This window comes from Coccidioides immitis (genome assembly GCF_000149335.2).
Source record: "Coccidioides immitis RS genomic scaffold supercont3.4, whole genome shotgun sequence".
Classification (NCBI taxonomy): domain Eukaryota; kingdom Fungi; phylum Ascomycota; class Eurotiomycetes; order Onygenales; family Onygenaceae; genus Coccidioides; species Coccidioides immitis.
Genome location: NW_004504311.1, coordinates 3,698,725 through 3,714,548, shown reverse-complemented (window position 1 = coordinate 3,714,548; position 15,824 = coordinate 3,698,725). Strand labels below are relative to the sequence as shown.

Below are 15,824 nucleotides of genomic sequence, written 5' to 3'. Positions count from 1 at the left end.
AAGATCACCTCCCAAAAGGAATCCCACCATCCGATCTTGTATACATTTTAGTCTTGAACGTGCATAATTAACGTGTTCATTTGGCTGGGGGCTCAACCATTTAGCTATCCATTAAGCCCAATCCTGCCTGATCCAGGCACTTGTCTAATCAGAGCCTAATTCACGCACCGAAATTTTGCCGCCCTACAATGAACAGGGTTGCTTGACGATGAAACAGTTCTGGAATGCCACATATTACCCCTTCCTCACTGCCCGACACGATGGGGGGGTCTTCTAGTTCTCTCTACCTGCTCCGTAGTCACTCCGTATTCCTGGAAGAATTACCCCGGATACACACTAGTCATGATTTGACGCAGGAACAGAAACATCACCAGGAACACAACCAACCAGATCTGCAAACGCGGCGAGCAAGTAGCATCGCTGATCTTCCATCCGGGTCCAGTGACCATCGTCGGCCAACGTGGGGGACCAACCCGTGCGTACTGTACATACCTTAGATAGCAGGCACACTCAAGAGCCCCCTTTTGATTTATGTTTTCTTTTTTTTCTTCTCTTTTTTTTTTTTTTTTGGGGGGGGGGGACCCAGTTGGGTGGTTGTGTCGCGGAAGATATGTATGTAGGCATGTATGTATGTATGTTGATGTGAAAAAAGATGGCATCACCTACAAAGGCCACGATGCAAAATACCTTGTCTTGACTCTGTACATTCATAAAACCATATGCAAGAGCAAGTTAGGAAAGGGAAAGTGTGTTAGAGAAAAACAAGAAACAAAATTTGGAGCATTCGCATCCGTCATCACAACAAGGTACAACAGGACCCATGGGGTGGAGGCACATGCAGAACAAGAAACCCCCGATAGCTTAGACTGGGGAAGACAAAAAATAGAAGAAACAACGCAACGCAATCCGAATTCCGAGCACCAGCGTAGAGATATGGGGGAAAAAGTGCCCATCCACCCTAGGGCTCCTTTCAAAAAAAAAGAAATAAACCACAGTGGACGTTTCCGTTTCCCGCCCTTGCGCCAAATTTGCTGAATCAAGCGTTTAACCGAGCAAGAAAGTTCGAAAGACCACCGTTCCCGTTTCCCCTGTTGGTTTGGAAAACAAAAAGACGAGACAAGGCGCAGAGAGAAATAAGTCATTCACAAAAACGTACCCTTTGCCGGGAGACCAAAGGCGAGCTAAGCCGGGCCCACGAAAGCTGGGAGCCCGCTGTTTAGAGATCATCCTCAAGGAACTTGTAGACGAATTTGAAATCCGCTTTTCTTCGGTTCATCCTATTATTCATGGTCAGCTATACGCAGGACGATCAAAAGAACATGTGTTGAACCAACCATGTGCTCTCATAATCGAAGAATCGATATGTTCCTTGCTCAAACTCCTCCGTAATCGTCTTTGGTTCCTCATGTCTCTGGAACCATGTCTGGTACTGCTTGTGGAACCGCCAGCTTTGGTTCTTGAGCGCTTTGGCAGCTAGGTATTGTTGATACGTCGCCTGACGATAATAGAATAGGTAGAACAGCGTGTCTGTCTCTATTCTTCCATTTTCGTAGAGCCGTGGGTCATCGAAGATGGGAAGCACGTCCTGCGGGTAGTAAAGTGGGGTGTTGTAAGGTGTTTGAGGCTTGTAGTGGCGTGGCTTCTCGGCATCGCTCGGTTCTGGGCACGTATTATGACTCGCTACTAGTAATCGTTGCGTTGATCCGGACTGAGGTGCAGTTGCTCTGGACTTCGTAGCCTCGAAGGAGTGGATCAAGTCTTGAAGGCCGGGTGGCAGGTGATAGACAGACTCTTCGGCATTCGATTCTTCCTTCTTTTCACCGTTGGCTATAGGGCGATCCTTCGACGGCCGTGGCTGTGGCTGTGGTTGTTGTTGCGGTTGTTGCTGCTTCTGTGTTGTCGTTTCAGCCTTGGTGATCGCGGGTGTAGGTGGCACAGTGCCTGGCCGGCTCGCCGCAACGCTGCTCAAAGTCGGAGATTTAGACTGGTTGCTCAAGTCATCAGAGTTGGCAGCGTTGGATATCAATCTTTGTACGGGTTGCGCGGGTGCTACTTGAGGCGATGCAGAAGACGGGGGTTTCGAAACCGGTTGTGCGTTGGATATTGCAGGACTTGCCCCAGGCGGCGGGGGTAAAGGAGCTATGCCGACTCCGTTCTTATCGCTTGCAGCGGCAGCGGCCGCCGCAGAAGCATATTTCAAAGTCTCTCCGGGTAACCTTGTTGGTGGTGGCGCAGGTTTCATGGTGGGGGCCGGCGTGGATGACTGTCCATTGAGGTTAAGCGTTGCGAGGGCCGATAGAGGCGATTTCGTTTGTGTTGACGAGCGTCTTGGAGGACCGGTATCCGCTTTCCCTCTTCGTACCTCCGACTGGTCGTCCTCTTGTATCGATTGGGTGTCTTGTGAGGACACACGATCATTGTCTAGACCCATGCCGAATTGAGCTTCGTCGTCTCCAAGTTCGATATCATCATATATTGTCTCGTCTTCGCCGCAAAAATCTGCATTGTGACCGTCTTCAGCGTAATATTTTATGGCTTCTTTGATATCGATAACTTGACCCGTTTCCACATTTCCGTTTTGTAATGATCGAAGTAACAGCTCCAGTTTCGCGACGTGCCATTTATGCCGTTCCGATATCCTCGAGATGTCCGCTAATCTGGTTGCCTTCGACGCGTCCTTTTTGCCCTTCTTCATTGTAGCTTGTAGCATCTCCTCCTCGGCCTCCATAGCCTCTATCTTCTGCTGAAGAATATCCACCATCGACGAGAGAAACTCGCAGGTTTCCACTCTCTCCTTTTCCTTGGGGTCTAATCTTGCGGCGGCTGATAATCCCTCTTTCGAATAGGCTTTCGTCTTCATCTCCTTCTCGACAGCTTTGAATTGTTCCATGCACTGTGTGTCCAGTTAGCGTCGTGGTAAGGGATAGGGACGAGTTCGCCGCAAGGAAGGGTCGCGCACAGTTTCAATAGCTCTCCGCTGTTCTAGAAGCGGACCTTTGTCCTTCACCTCGTTTCCGGAAGCCCATGTCTTGATCTGGTCACGAAATCGCTGTAGTTTCTTGATCTCTCGTTTTAGGTTGTCCTCGAGCTTGTCTCTCTGGGCAAGGTTAGTCGTGGTCTTGATCTTCTCATATATGCCCTCGAAGGATTGGATGCCTTCCGCGACCTTCTTGAAGGTCCGATCGATCTCTTGCTGCGTTTTTCGAGATGTCATGGCTGCTCTTCATACCAGAACGGCTCAAGTAGCGCCAGATGGAGTTAGCAGCACTGTTGAGACGGAAACAGGATGATGGTTGGTAGAGAGAAAGGCAAACCAGTGAAGGATGGTTGATGTGATGGGGTGTGAGAGGGGCCACTGCCAATGTCCTCTCTGTCAGTTTCCAGCTCAGGCTAGGTGATTTGTGATGGAAAATTGCGACCAGAACAGGCTCTCTCCAGGTGGTGTTGCTATCCTGATGCAGCCAAGCAACGAGAGATGCCAAGACCATCAGGATGTGTTTCTAAACCCGGAATGGATGTTCTCGGAAAATTATAAATGCGAAGAAGCTCCAGCGCTAAGTGAAACTGTTCCAAAAGGTGAAAAGGGAGAACAAGGATGGATGGAGGGCAGATGTAGCTTGTCGCAAGAAGGATAGGTAATTATACCTCAGTTGACATGCTCGAAACCGTGTGCCTTTTGCTTAGTCGATAACAGCAATGCGACCAGGGGGCCCGAAAGAGTGTGTCGATTGTCACAACACGCGTGTCTTTATGGTGCAGTCAAGCATAATAACAGCCTGAAGACTTAGTCCTCGTTCATCTCTTCTGCCAATATGAAAGGTGAAGTCTTCCCGATGCTAGTAAACCTAGAATTATGGCTAATATGCTGTCTAGCTATCTTGCAGCGGGTCTCCTCCGCTTCGGTTACAGTTGATACGAAACTTGTCTCCTCCATTGGACGGGGAGTGCTAGTTCTAGCAGCAGTTGGGCCGCACGACACTGAGAAAGATGCGGAGGCTCTTGCTGCCAAGGTGTTAAAGCTCAAGATGTGGCCTGATGACTCTGGGGCAAATGTACGGCTCCCAGACTGTTTTAACGCCCGACATGGTCTAGTCTAACAAGCGCTTCCCCTTAGTGGAAAAAAAATGTCCAAGACATACAAGGAGAGGTCCTTTGTGGTGCGTCCTGGATGACCCTCTAGTTCTTCTGGTGCTGTGGATTCAGCTAACCGAATCCTCCAGTGTCACAATTTACGTTGTTCGCAAAGGTGAAGAAAGGCAATAAACCCGACTTTCACGGTGCTGCGGACGCAGTAAAGGCTAAGGAGCTCTACGAGTACTTCTACTCCAAGGTTGGGGCGTTATACAACCCTGACCGAGTCAAGAACGGCGTGTTTCAGGCAATGATGGAAGTTGGACTTGTAAACGATGGACCGGTACGTTGAAACAGACAAGCATTCCTTAGCAAAACCCGGAGCATATCATTCATATGAGGCCGTTTTCTTACCATGGAAGCAGGTGACACTGGAACTTAATACCGATTCCAAGAAGGCGGAATAAGCATACGGAGTCGTTGACTATTTCATAAGCAAGCCCTATAGACGACCCGTGTATATACATAGATAAACCCAGAGATACCAATCGCGTAGCATATAGATTTACCCAATGGTCCAGTGATTCAATTCAATTCAATTCACTACTTCACGGTCCAAGCGCAGCGAACGCCGGTAGTCCCAAAGGGGGAAAGCAGGGCTTAGGGCTTGGCGAGGGCGTGCCGGATGGGTGGGGTTGTTTGCCGTGTTTGCAGTGTTGGATGCGGGACAATCGACTTGCAATGGAATGTTCTTGAACCTCCTCGCCGCCTGTTGCCGGGTATTCACTTCGTGGTCACTCTCTTCCCTGGCCGAATCCCTCTAGCCCTTTCTTTATAGCTTCAGATAGCTCCAAACTCCCTTCGCTTCGCACCCTTTGCTCCTCCAGTCTCGTCGTCACTTCTCCATACCCGCTCTCACAGGCATAATCTCCCCACATTGCTCCCGAATTTTGGCATAATCACCTGGAAACCTAGTACATAATGGCTGAATCGACAGGTACTGGCGCCAGATCGCTATCAGAGCCGAAAGGAGCCTTGGGTGCTGACATCGTCGCGTTATAGGTCGTCCAAGAGTTTACTTCGACATTTCAATTGGAAACAGGCAGGAAGGCCGTGTTGTGTTCGAACTGGTAAGTCGGAGAATATCCCACGTAGGGTGATTCAAAGACACTAATCAATCTGGCTGTAGTTTAATGATGGTATGTCGTTACGATCGGAATTAGGACTGTAATGCTACAAATGCGGTACTCAAGAGGTTCTGACTCGCCTTCTAGTTGTCCCAAAGACCGCTGAGAATTTCCGTGCCCTTTGCACCGGAGAAAAGGGAATGGGAAAGCAGGGGAAGCCTTTGAGCTATAATGGTATCTTGATACGGATATGATTTTTAAAAGACAAAAATTTAACTAGAGACCTTGCTAGGATCCATCTTTCACCGCGTAATCAAGCAGTTCATGATTCAAGGTGGTGACTTCACTGAATTCAACGGAACTGGGGGCGAGTCGATCTACGGCGAGAAGTTTGATGACGAGAATTTCGACCTGAAACATGACCGCCCGTTCCTGTTGTCGATGGCCAACTCTGGTCCCGGCACCAATGGCAGCCAGTTTTTCGTGACCACCGTCCCAACTCCCCACCTTGACGGAAAGCATGTTGTATTTGGAGAGGTGATCAATGGCCGAAGCATTGTGCGCAAGATTGAGTCACAAAAGACCAATCCAAACGACAAACCTCTCATGGATGTTAAAGTTACTGATTGCGGCGAACTTACTGGGGATGACTACAAGAACGCCACGCAGCGTTCTGTTGACACTACTGGTGATACATATGAGGATTACCCTGAAGACATCACAGAAGAGTTATCCTTGGCTCAGTATTACAAGATTGCTGTCGATCTCAAGGAGTTCGGAAATAAGGCTTTCAAAGCCGGTGATGTCGAGCTTGGTCTAGAGAAGTATCAGAAGGGAATCCGCTATCTCAACGAGGCTCCGGAGCCGTCCGATTCTGACGCAAAAGAACTTCCATCACAAATTGCAGCATTAAGATTCACATTGAATTCTAATTCCGCGCTCCTTGCCAACAAACTCAAGCGTTTCGCCGACGGTCGTTCTTGGGCTGGCTACGCTATCAACACCGCGAAGGATGCTGACGCCAAGGATGCTGATAAGGCGAAAGCCCACTACCGACGTGCTATCGCTAGCTGCGGATTGAAAGAAGAGGAAGAGGCAATTAAGGATCTACAAGAGGCGTTGGAGCTCGCGCCTAATGATGCCGCCATCATTAACGAAATCGCTCGGGTTAAGAAACACATCGCAGAGCAGGATCGCAAACAGAGAGCTGCAGTCAAGAAGTTCTTCTCTTGAATGTGGCTCCATTGCTAAAATCTTTCTTATGGATACCTTCTGCCGTGACTCTTGTCTCTCCCCGGGATTAGCACTCTAGAGCAGATGGTCTCGATCCGAGCTTCTCGGTTCGCTCAATTATTCACGGAGTAGAATGGAGTAGGTGTTATAAATCTGGCCTCGGAAATTACATGGTAATCTGCGTTATCCTCCAATGGACCGCTTTCAGAGAGCGTAAGCAACGGAAAGCATAGAAATCTCAAATTACAATCTTAACTCGAGTGACTCGATATAAATCATGGATCAACCACATCAATCATTTAAAAAAAAAAAAGAATTATAAGAATAAATAAAGCAAATACAGCTAGCCACTCTGTGCTTTACGCTTTATGATCACTTGCGAATGCACAGCTGCCCATGTTCCTTTTCTGGGCTGGCACTTCCGGCCTGATATCGAAATCGAAAATATCCATCGGCAAGCCTAGCGTTGTACACGCGTTCGGAACATCAACCAGGCCGGCAATATGCCCCTGAACCGGCGCGCAGCTCAAGAGAAGGTACACTTGGTAATCGTTATACCCATACCGTCTTAGGTACTCAATGACCCGACGACAGGTCTCCCGATATGCCACCGTCGCGTCTAGGTAATGCTGCTTTCCGTTATGATCAACAGAGAAACCCTCAAATGTGAGATACCGACCGGGTCCAAATTGAGGCTCCACAGGCCCCTGGTGGAAGAGCGGTGATTTCATGCCTATCTGCTCCATGCCGTTTTTGATCACGTTGAATTTAATCGTGATTACTCCTGCCATTTCGATGGCGCCGCAGAAGGAGATCTCACCATCACCTTGAGAGAAATGGAGATCACCGACGGAGAATTTGGCGCCGGGAACGTGCACGGGGAGATAGACCTTGGAACCACGACTGAGATTTTTAATGTCGCAGTTTCCGCCATGTTCAGGGCGGCCCTGGTTTGTAGGACAGAGACATTAGAATGTTGAGGGTATAATTTTTTGATTGAATGTGGCCTGTCATACTGGGATAGTTCTTGCGCCTTCTCTGCAGATCCGTGCGTGGACCTCGCCCTCTGCTGAACCTGTATGGGCATTGCGAGGCTCAGGAAGCCTCGCAACCGTGTCTGAGCCATACTCTTGGACGAGTTCTGATTCTCGCCTGTTCCATTCGGCTAGAATTTCGGCGGAAGGCGCACAGCCAAGAATGCCCGGGTGGATTAATCCTGCAAAACGAACGCCAGGGATATGCCTCGAGGAGCAGAAAATGCCCTCAAAATCCCATATTGCCTTGGCACTGAAAACGGTGTATATTAGATGTATCCTCCATTACGAGCTTGCGAATACCACTCACGCCTGCGGGTAGAATTCAGATAGAAAACCGCCTCCGTTGTTCTTTGAAAACACACCAGTAAAGCCCCATGGCTGGTTCTGGAATGGTTGGATGTCCTGGATCTCTACCAGGAGAACGTCGCCGGGTTCGGCAGTCTCAATGTGGAATGGGCCGGTTAAATAGTGAACTCCAGTCAGGTCAATGTCTCGCACGTCGTCCGCAGAGTCATTGTTTTTGATCTGTCCACCGGTCCAGTCCAGGCATTCTATTTTCACTGTTTCACCATTTTTGATGGTTGCAGCGGCGGGGACTGTGTGCTCTTGTTAATTTTCTCTCTTCCTCTATTTATTTTTGTCTTTTTTTTGATAGTCTGAATTGTGAGAGGGGCAATGTGAAGGACATACTGTCCGGATGCCAACGATTCTAGAGTAAGGTTAGTAAGTGATAGCTGGCCTCGAAACTTATACTTCTTCGTTTGGATAACCCCGGGGACAGCTGCTAGACTTGGGAGACCATACGTGAACGCCCGGTTGCTCTGCCGCAGGCTTGTTGCGATCAACGTGCATCGCCGTCCGGATTGCTTCTCGACCCATGATGGCAGACTGTGGTATAGTTATATATGTTTAGCAATAAAAGCTAGTGACTAGAGACGAGTAGTTGGATTAGTAGCACGAGGCAAAATTTCAGACGCCTAAGTACAGACGTAGAATCAAGCCACTCCTTTTATATCCTGGGCTAGCAGCAACTGAACCCTCCTAGACCCCAGGTTTCAACCCCGCAGCGGAGAGACGGAGCGGGAGCATGTGTGTACTTGGTATATACCGCGTCTGACCCATGGTTTTCCCCTCATCTTCCCCGGATCTCGCTGGACTAGACTCATTGGAGCAGGTCGATTTCAGCCATGTCACATACTCCTTCTTGGCCCTATGTCAGGAATTTCTTCGAACTCGCCATATCAGCAGCCGCTTTAGCAGCTCAGATTTGATAATTCAGGATAGTAAATCGGAACATGCCCATCGCATTGTTGATCTGGGATGCCGGACGATTAGCTCGCTACTCCGTACTATTCAACGGGTTAAATAAATAACTAGTTGGCCGCGGAGGGGAGAAAATGTGTTGATCCAGTGAATTTTAACCTGCTTGAAGGAGGATTGTTCTCGCCTCCTACAACCCCCTAGACCTCCTCACGAAACAAGAACAATCCAGCATGCAGACCATGGTACGTTCCAAGACAGCTTAGGGATGGATGTTGCATTTCCTCAAGTGCGGGTGATGTGTTCGGCTTCCATGGGATGTGTGGGGTTCACCGGAATCTTTCCATCCACATTTTCCTCCAACTAACGGCCGGAATTCAACTCCACGCTCTGTACAGACAACCCAGCGAACCGTTCTAAAAATAGAGCCTCGAACGTGAGTACAATTGCATGCATGTACTCTTGAGGGGGGAGGCTCATGCTGCATCATAAAGCACTGCATGGGATTGCTCATAGTGATCCTACCTGCAAGTCAAAGAGGTGATCGGTTAACTTAATTGACCCGTCGCTGATAAATGGTTTGATAATATTTGCATTTGCCCGTTTACTATCATCCAACTTCATTCCCAATCTTTGTTCTTGCGAGCCGCTACATCTACTGTCGAACCTCAATTGCATTATCAGCGCAGGTAACCCTCCTGCTTGCCTGAAAGCTGAAACTGCAACCTTAGGATATCAAATCGAGTCATCTGCAGATATGTGTGATTCTTGAGGATGTGGAAGCCCCTGTGTATCCACAGCATTCATTCTCTTTTCTGCACCTTTGCTCCTGTTTTATATCTGAACCAGGTGTACTGTACTGGTTTCCTGATATGAAATACCTTCATCTCTTTACTCCTTGCTATTTACGTTCAAGAACACGCCTTCTATCTGGTGTTTGAGGCATATGACAATGATAGCAGAAGGGTATCGTGGGATAGTACTATCTACAATCAATGTATCTCTCCTGCTGCTATCGAATTTCAAGCGCGCGTACAGGATATAGGAGAGTGAATGCGGAAGTTTACCTCCAAAAAACTGCAGTTATGAAGTAATTTCAAGCTGAACTTATGGCAATTGCAAAAAGTGAAGTAATATCTGATCTACTCCCTCTATGTGCGCCCCATTCATGGCTTAGGAGCTGGTGTTACAACAGCAGCGTGAATATCTGCTTCAGGCATGCTACTGATGCCTATGGGCAACTACTGCAGCTCAGCGCCGAGCTTGTATTCTGATTCCTTCTTTTTAATCACCTCTTCCCTTCTTTCAGTCGCTCCAAACTTGCAGTGCCTACGAGACCGAACTCCCCTGGCACATTCTCTTTCCACTTACGCTTGTCAACCTTGCTTAAAATATAACATACCCTAATCTATTGCGAAGCGCTCATCTCCATCAGGCGTGAGGCAGGTGGAAGCTATCAGTAGAAGGGATCCAGCTTCAAGAGAAGAAATGCCGGCAACTTTGAACACGCTGCCGGTCGAATTGCTCCTTCATATTTCCGCCAACATCAGGACGCTTCGAAATGTTCTGAGGCTAGCGTCGTGCTCTCGCCGATTATACGATATATTGATCCCCTGGGCCTATCGCTCTATTCATCTCAAAGAGTCTCCGCGCCTTGCTTCGGGTGTTCTACGCGCGGTTTTGCTGAATCCGAATCTAGCCCAGTGTGTTCGAGAGCTCGATGTTACCCTTTCAGATCCCGTTTCCTTTAGCCCATGTGAAGAGTCTGGTGGTTCAGACAGGCCAATGCCTCTTCCAATCGACCCCGGACTTCTTGAACGTGCTGTTGACGATGCAAGCTACTCAACAGATGAGAAAACTAAGTGGCTGGGCGATCTGGAGAAGGGAAAGCCGGATGCGTATATTGGTCTACTGCTGGTATCATTAGCTGGGCTGAAAAGATTATCCCTTACGTCTGTGGGAGACGAAGTGTACTGCCACAAGATCCTGGAACGCGCATCCGAGGGCAAGAAGCCGTTCGACGAGACGGGTCCACGATTCGCACGTCTCGTTGAAGCAAGGGTTTTCGATATTGGTCAGTCCCGGTACTTCACCTCGAACAAGCTCATCCCGTTTCTCCGTTTTCCGGCGTTACGCAGCATATACGCGACTGCGATTTTTGATAACGATGAAGCTTGGCAGCAGCAAGAGAGTTCGAACATCACGCACTTGAATCTCACTGGCCAGGTTTGCATAAATGGCTTACACGGGCTTCTTCCAAGCTGCAAGTATCTAAAATCGTTCGAATACACACATTGTTATCCGGGCACGCAGGGCAGCTTCGAGCCGAAGCGGCTTTATAATTCCCTGCTTGAGGTTAAGGATACCCTTGAACGTCTCTCTATCAAGTCCTACCAACGTCACCAAAGTGATTACGCCCTCGTGGGTTCATTCGCCGCCTTTACATCTCTTAAATACCTTGAAATAGGCGTGGAGTTTCTTCGCAGCACGGATTGTCACTCGAAGCTTCATATCCTGCTACCTCGCTCTCTGGAGGCTCTCTTTATCGATCGCGTAAACGGAGATTGCTTAAGCTGGGTCCTGCAGGAACTGAATACGTGGATAGACGACTGGGCGAAGTACACGCCGAACTTTAATCATCTTGAAGTCGACAGTTCTGATACCCTCACCGAGGCGCAACACGATGAGATCATGGTGCACTGTCAGAGATGGGGTGACGTCCTGGGCGATCATGTTACGATCAACTGGGAAATATGAAAGGATATGAATGTACGGTTCATTTGAATTTGTGTGTGTCTTTCCCATTCTTTGCTTGTTTGTAAAGAGGTGTCAAGAAGGGATTTCGAAGTAGCTACCTGCACAAATATGAATCAAAGGTTCCCAGATCTCTTGGATTGTTCTGGTTTTGATTTGTAAGTTCTAGACGCAAACACTCCAATTATTTGAATATAAAAGCGACCAACTTGCTGGACTGAGCAAACTTGAACGCCCATTATCTTGAAGAGATCATTCGTATGCACTCGATCTTGTAAATCTGCATCAATGGTGGGATGAAGTGCCATTGTTTCAATTGACGGGGACAAAGATATTCTTACACTTGCTGATTAGTACTTCTCATCTCTCCAGGAACTGTAGGACAGGGTTTGCTGGTGCTGCTTCCAAATTGGAACCATCTGGTACTGAATGGAATCTGAAAGAAAATATCCGGCCGCTTCATTGGGATAGATGCCGAATATCGTTGATAAAGGGACCTGAAATTGATCGATTGCGATGCGGCGCAAAGGGAAAGGAGGGAGAGAAGTAAACCTGGCGCCTCACAAAGTTAGCCGGTGGGGAGAAGTTATCTCCCTTCCAGCGAATCTCCCTTTGGGCTATATTCCAAACCCTGAATGTTCGTGTTCCCGAGGCACACTCCAGCGAAGCCCCTCGGAGCATAGGCAAATTTACCGCTGACAGAGCAGCGGATACCCGGTATCAGATTGTGTGCAACCTTGGCCTTTCAGTCCAAGACCGAGCCAAGGCGGAGAATTCTCGATCGGTTGATAATGTGTCAGCTATCAACTTCAGCAAGAAGAAAGCAAAGTTGGAATGATGCTGCCGTAGCTATTGCCCTCCAGGGGATCCCTTCAGGGACAGTTAGCTGATGATTAATATGTGATCCAAGTAGCCCCAGATATTCCTTTCTATCCTTCCTATGAAAGGGGATTACTCATCTAGATCCCTTGTAACATGTACTCTTAGGTTTAAACAGCACACAAATGTCAAAAGGAATGTAAGTGGTTCTATTGAACATATCAACTTCTAAGCACACTGACAGGCTAGCTATTCACAAGCAGCAGAGTCCAGACGAGAAAACCAGTCGTTCTGCCAATGCTAGCCAAATCAATTCATCTTGGGGGAACGGACGTATCGGCTTCGAGGACCCTTCGGTGTTTCATATCACAGAATCCGCTTAATAGGGAGTTGGGTCACAAGATTACTCATCGGAAGTCTTCTTCTTGTCCTAATAAGGGATATAAGGACCACGAGGGCGCCGAGGGCGCTCAGAGCGCTCAGGGAGCAGGCTGATTGGGGTCGAGAGGCCCATCACGGTCACCAGGTCTCGGGTTCGGCTGATGAGAATCATGAGGGTGGTGATGAGGGTGATTGGGGTCGAGAGCCCCATGGTCGATAATCGGCCCATCATGGTCACCAGGCCTTGGGTTCGGCTGATCAGAATCATGAGGGTTTGACTCTGGCTTTGGCTTCGGAAGTTCACAGCAAGTGGAGCAACCACCACGCTGTAATAACTGTGTCAGTTGCTATATCTAGATATTTTCCCCTCAGAGCATCTAAGGGTAATTGGAAGTCTTTGTTCTTGTGAAGAGGGAAATACCTGACGTAGTTGCTGTTTTACAAAAGTGTTAGCTACCACATCTTGATTTGAGTAAAATTGACAGAAAGCAATCATACCTGGCCGGATGGGCACTGATGGGAAGGAGGAAAGCATGCTGGGTGGCATATCAAACCACCCGCAGGGAAACCAACATTAATCACCCTATCACCGTCACCAGGCCTCGGCTCTGGATCCTGGGGCTTTGGCTGGTAGGGATCCTGAGGCGTTTCCTGGTGGGGATCACGAGGCTTTGGCTTTGGCTTTGGTTTTGACTCAGGCCAATAGGGATCAAAAGGCTTTGGCTTTGGCCAATAGGGATCATAAGGCTTTGGCTTTGGCCAATAGGGATCATAAGGCTTTGACTCAGGCCGGAAGGGATCATAAGGCTTTGGCTTTGGCCAATAGGGATCATAAGGCTTTGACTCAGGCCGGAAGGGATCATAAGGCTTTGACTCAGGCCGGAAGGGATCATAAGGCTTTGACTCAGGCCGGAAGGGATCAAAAGGCTTTGACTCAGGCCGGAAGGGATCATAAGGCTTTGGCTTTGGCCGGAAGGGATCAAAAGGCTTTGACTCAGGCCGGAAGGGATCATAAGGCTTTGGCTTTGGCCGGAAGGGATCAAAAGGCTTTGACTCAGGCCGGAAGGGATCATAAGGCTTTGGCTTTGGCCAATAGGGATCATAAGGCTCTGGCTTTGGCTCTGGCTTTGGCTTTCGCTTCGGCTGATGGGGATCATAGGGGTTTGGCTTTGGCCAATAGGGATCATAAGGCTCTGGCTTTGGCTCTGGCTTTGGCTTTCGCTTCGGCTGATGGGGATCATAGGGGTTTGGCTTTGGCCAATAGGGATCATAAGGCTCTGGCTTTGGCTCTGGCTTTGGCTTTCGCTTCGGCTGATGGGGATCATAGGGGTTTGGCTTTGGCCAATAGGGATCATAAGGCTCTGGCTTTGGCTCTGGCTTTGGCTTTCGCTTCGGCTGATGGGGATCATAGGGGTTTGGCTGAGGATTCGGATTCTTCGGCTTTGAATGTGTGCAGCAAGCGTAGCAACGGCCCTACACAATAACTGTGTCAGTTGCTATATCTAGATATTTTCCCCTCAGAGTATCCAGGGGTAATTGGAAGCCTTTGTTTTTGTGAAGAGGGAAATACCCGCAAATCTGGCCACTGTTTTACAAAAAAGTGTTAGCTACCACATCTTGGTCTAAGTAAAATCAACAGCAGAAAGCAATCATACCCAGCCACGTGGGCACTCAGGGCGGTGAGAATAGCATGCTTTGCTGCATTGCGGGTCATGCCCGGAACCCTCAAGTTCACGCTCGAAACCCGAAAATCCTGTCTCCAATTCTCGCTCCAGTCCCTCAAACAGAGAATCGAGCCCTCCCAGCGGCGCAGCGTATGCGGACGCGGCGAAAGTTGCGGCGAGCGCGATGACGAGATTTTTGAGATGCATGATTGTCAAATTTCGGTATTATCAACTTCCCGTCCGGAGGAAGGCTCTCAGACTTGAGAGGATTGACCTTGACGTTGAAGCTCAAGACTCTCTGGGGGGCAGAACAGCTGGATTTAAATATGACATGCCAAGATTCTGCTTCCGCTACGTTCGAATCGAATCTGCCATATCCGTGCCTCCCACTGTCTCACGCACGTAGGCAATCTCTAAGTCAGGGAGCTATTTGGCAAAAGCAAGGATCCACATCGTTGGCTTGCTCAAACTGCTAACTGTATTGTCCAGCCTCCAAGAGTCTAGAACAGCTTGTCGCTAGCCGGTGCGCGGTATTCGATTCCCCAAGTCGGGGTGCGATGGAAGATATGCGCGGTTGGAGCTCCAGCACCACCCTTGTTCGATGGAAGAGAGCTCCACAAACTCCGAAGGTGTAGAAGAAGATGGAAACAGCGAGCTGCTGGCCATAGTGCATATGTTGGAACGGGATGCTCGAGGCCACTGGTTCAGGGTCTCAGCCCTAAGAGGAGATAAGACTTTTGGCTTCAGCTTCTTCAACAGATAGAATTGCGTATCAATTCTCGCAGCTCCGTCCTGTTAGATTTCTGCGCAGTGTCTGAGCCAGTCTGCCGCTCGATGGACGGGGTATGGGGAAAAAAAAATAACGCGCCCACTCAGCAGTTGTAAGAGCAGATGTTTCAATCCAAGCCAGTGGCACAACCAACCAGCGAGATATTTCACCAGCTAGATTATTTATCCTTTTTTTTTTTTTTTTTTTTTTTTTTTTGTTATCAAATCATCTCACTTTGGAACCTTTGATGGCACCTCAAGCTTATGTTTGATCCTCGAGAGAGAGCTCTGAGGCCAAAAGTCAAGCCGGCCTTGCAGGCGAACATTCTTTCCCTTTCAGCCTGTTGGTTTGGTTTTGACGTGACGTCTCAATTTCCCAGTTGAGAAGCGCGGGAATCTTCCAAAGACGAAAGGAAGCGCGCTAGTCCGGAAAGAGGCTGTGTCGCGCGGGTATTGACAGCTGTCCAATCAGACTCTCTGCAGGCCGCCCTAAAGTGGAGAAACATTCCTCAAGAGATGGCACTAGGTCTATTCAGGAAATGCAAGCTAACCCTTTTTAGGGAGAAGCTTCCTGTTCGAGTCTAGAACCAGGTTCAAATCGGAAAGAAGCGGGGGGATTCCCTTTTCAGGTAATCTCATGGGGTGCTTGAGGCCTTTTTTGTTTTTTTTTGTTTTTTTTTTTTTTTTTTTTTTTCCCTAAGAAGCCAAAA

The 15,824-nt window shown here is 48.6% G+C and overlaps 6 protein-coding genes across 6 annotated transcripts; 3 read left to right on the top strand and 3 right to left on the bottom strand.

The window, feature by feature from the left end:
- Window positions 1-644: 644 nt before the first annotated feature.
- CIMG_05581 (CCR4-NOT transcription complex) lies at window positions 645-3,417 on the bottom strand. The gene is made up of 3 exons (XM_001246139.2): window positions 2,960-3,417; window positions 1,335-2,893; window positions 645-1,277 (listed from the first exon to the last, which is right to left on the bottom strand). The coding sequence occupies exons 1-3, from the start codon at window positions 3,212-3,214 to the stop codon at window positions 1,217-1,219; spliced, it is 1,875 nt and encodes a 624-aa protein (XP_001246140.1). The 5' UTR covers window positions 3,215-3,417; the 3' UTR covers window positions 645-1,216.
- A 217-nt stretch (window positions 3,418-3,634) lies between these two features.
- Window positions 3,635-4,680, top strand: CIMG_05580 (D-tyrosyl-tRNA(Tyr) deacylase). The gene is made up of 5 exons (XM_001246138.2): window positions 3,635-3,819; window positions 3,874-4,052; window positions 4,115-4,157; window positions 4,221-4,414; window positions 4,497-4,680. The coding sequence occupies exons 1-5, from the start codon at window positions 3,813-3,815 to the stop codon at window positions 4,536-4,538; spliced, it is 465 nt and encodes a 154-aa protein (XP_001246139.1). The 5' UTR covers window positions 3,635-3,812; the 3' UTR covers window positions 4,539-4,680.
- A 202-nt stretch (window positions 4,681-4,882) lies between these two features.
- CIMG_05579 (peptidyl-prolyl cis-trans isomerase) lies at window positions 4,883-7,367 on the top strand. The gene is made up of 5 exons (XM_001246137.2): window positions 4,883-5,068; window positions 5,134-5,201; window positions 5,261-5,270; window positions 5,346-5,432; window positions 5,491-7,367. Exons 1-5 carry the CDS (start codon window positions 5,053-5,055, stop codon window positions 6,429-6,431), a joined length of 1,122 nt encoding a protein of 373 aa, XP_001246138.1. The 5' UTR covers window positions 4,883-5,052; the 3' UTR covers window positions 6,432-7,367.
- Window positions 5,595-8,426, bottom strand: CIMG_05578 (formamidase). The gene is made up of 5 exons (XM_001246136.2): window positions 8,273-8,426; window positions 8,159-8,177; window positions 7,776-8,064; window positions 7,448-7,718; window positions 5,595-7,378 (listed from the first exon to the last, which is right to left on the bottom strand). Exons 1-5 carry the CDS (start codon window positions 8,345-8,347, stop codon window positions 6,791-6,793), a joined length of 1,242 nt encoding a protein of 413 aa, XP_001246137.1. The 5' UTR covers window positions 8,348-8,426; the 3' UTR covers window positions 5,595-6,790.
- Window positions 8,427-10,216: 1,790 nt separating this feature from the next.
- On the top strand, window positions 10,217-11,615 carry CIMG_05577 (uncharacterized protein; the record flags this gene model as incomplete). Its single annotated transcript, XM_001246135.2, has 1 exon — window positions 10,217-11,615. The coding sequence occupies one exon, from the start codon at window positions 10,217-10,219 to the stop codon at window positions 11,483-11,485; it is 1,269 nt and encodes a 422-aa protein (XP_001246136.2). The 3' UTR covers window positions 11,486-11,615.
- Window positions 11,616-12,780: 1,165 nt separating this feature from the next.
- Window positions 12,781-14,553, bottom strand: CIMG_05576 (uncharacterized protein; the record flags this gene model as incomplete). Its single annotated transcript, XM_001246134.2, has 5 exons — window positions 12,781-13,008; window positions 13,104-13,115; window positions 13,181-14,155; window positions 14,253-14,267; window positions 14,338-14,553. 5 exons carry the CDS (start codon window positions 14,551-14,553, stop codon window positions 12,781-12,783), a joined length of 1,446 nt encoding a protein of 481 aa, XP_001246135.2.
- Window positions 14,554-15,824: the final 1,271 nt, after the last annotated feature.

Coding starts and splice junctions, on each gene's coding strand:
- CIMG_05581 (XM_001246139.2), bottom strand. CDS start 3,214: ATGACATCTCGAAAAACGCAGCAAGAGATCGATCGGACCTTCAAGAAG. Junction 2,894..2,959: donor AGCGGAGAGCTATTGAAACT/GTGCGCGACCCT, acceptor CTGGACACACAG/TGCATGGAACAATTCAAAGC. Junction 1,278..1,334: donor TTCGATTATGAGAGCACATG/GTTGGTTCAACA, acceptor CATGAATAATAG/GATGAACCGAAGAAAAGCGG.
- CIMG_05580 (XM_001246138.2), top strand. Junction 4,158..4,220: donor ACAAGGAGAGGTCCTTTGTG/GTGCGTCCTGGA, acceptor CGAATCCTCCAG/TGTCACAATTTACGTTGTTC. Junction 4,415..4,496: donor GACTTGTAAACGATGGACCG/GTACGTTGAAAC, acceptor CCATGGAAGCAG/GTGACACTGGAACTTAATAC.
- CIMG_05579 (XM_001246137.2), top strand. Junction 5,433..5,490: donor GAAGCCTTTGAGCTATAATG/GTATCTTGATAC, acceptor AGACCTTGCTAG/GATCCATCTTTCACCGCGTA.
- CIMG_05578 (XM_001246136.2), bottom strand. CDS start 8,347: ATGGGTCGAGAAGCAATCCGGACGGCGATGCACGTTGATCGCAACAAG. Junction 7,719..7,775: donor TCTGAATTCTACCCGCAGGC/GTGAGTGGTATT, acceptor CACCGTTTTCAG/TGCCAAGGCAATATGGGATT. Junction 7,379..7,447: donor AAGGCGCAAGAACTATCCCA/GTATGACAGGCC, acceptor CCTACAAACCAG/GGCCGCCCTGAACATGGCGG.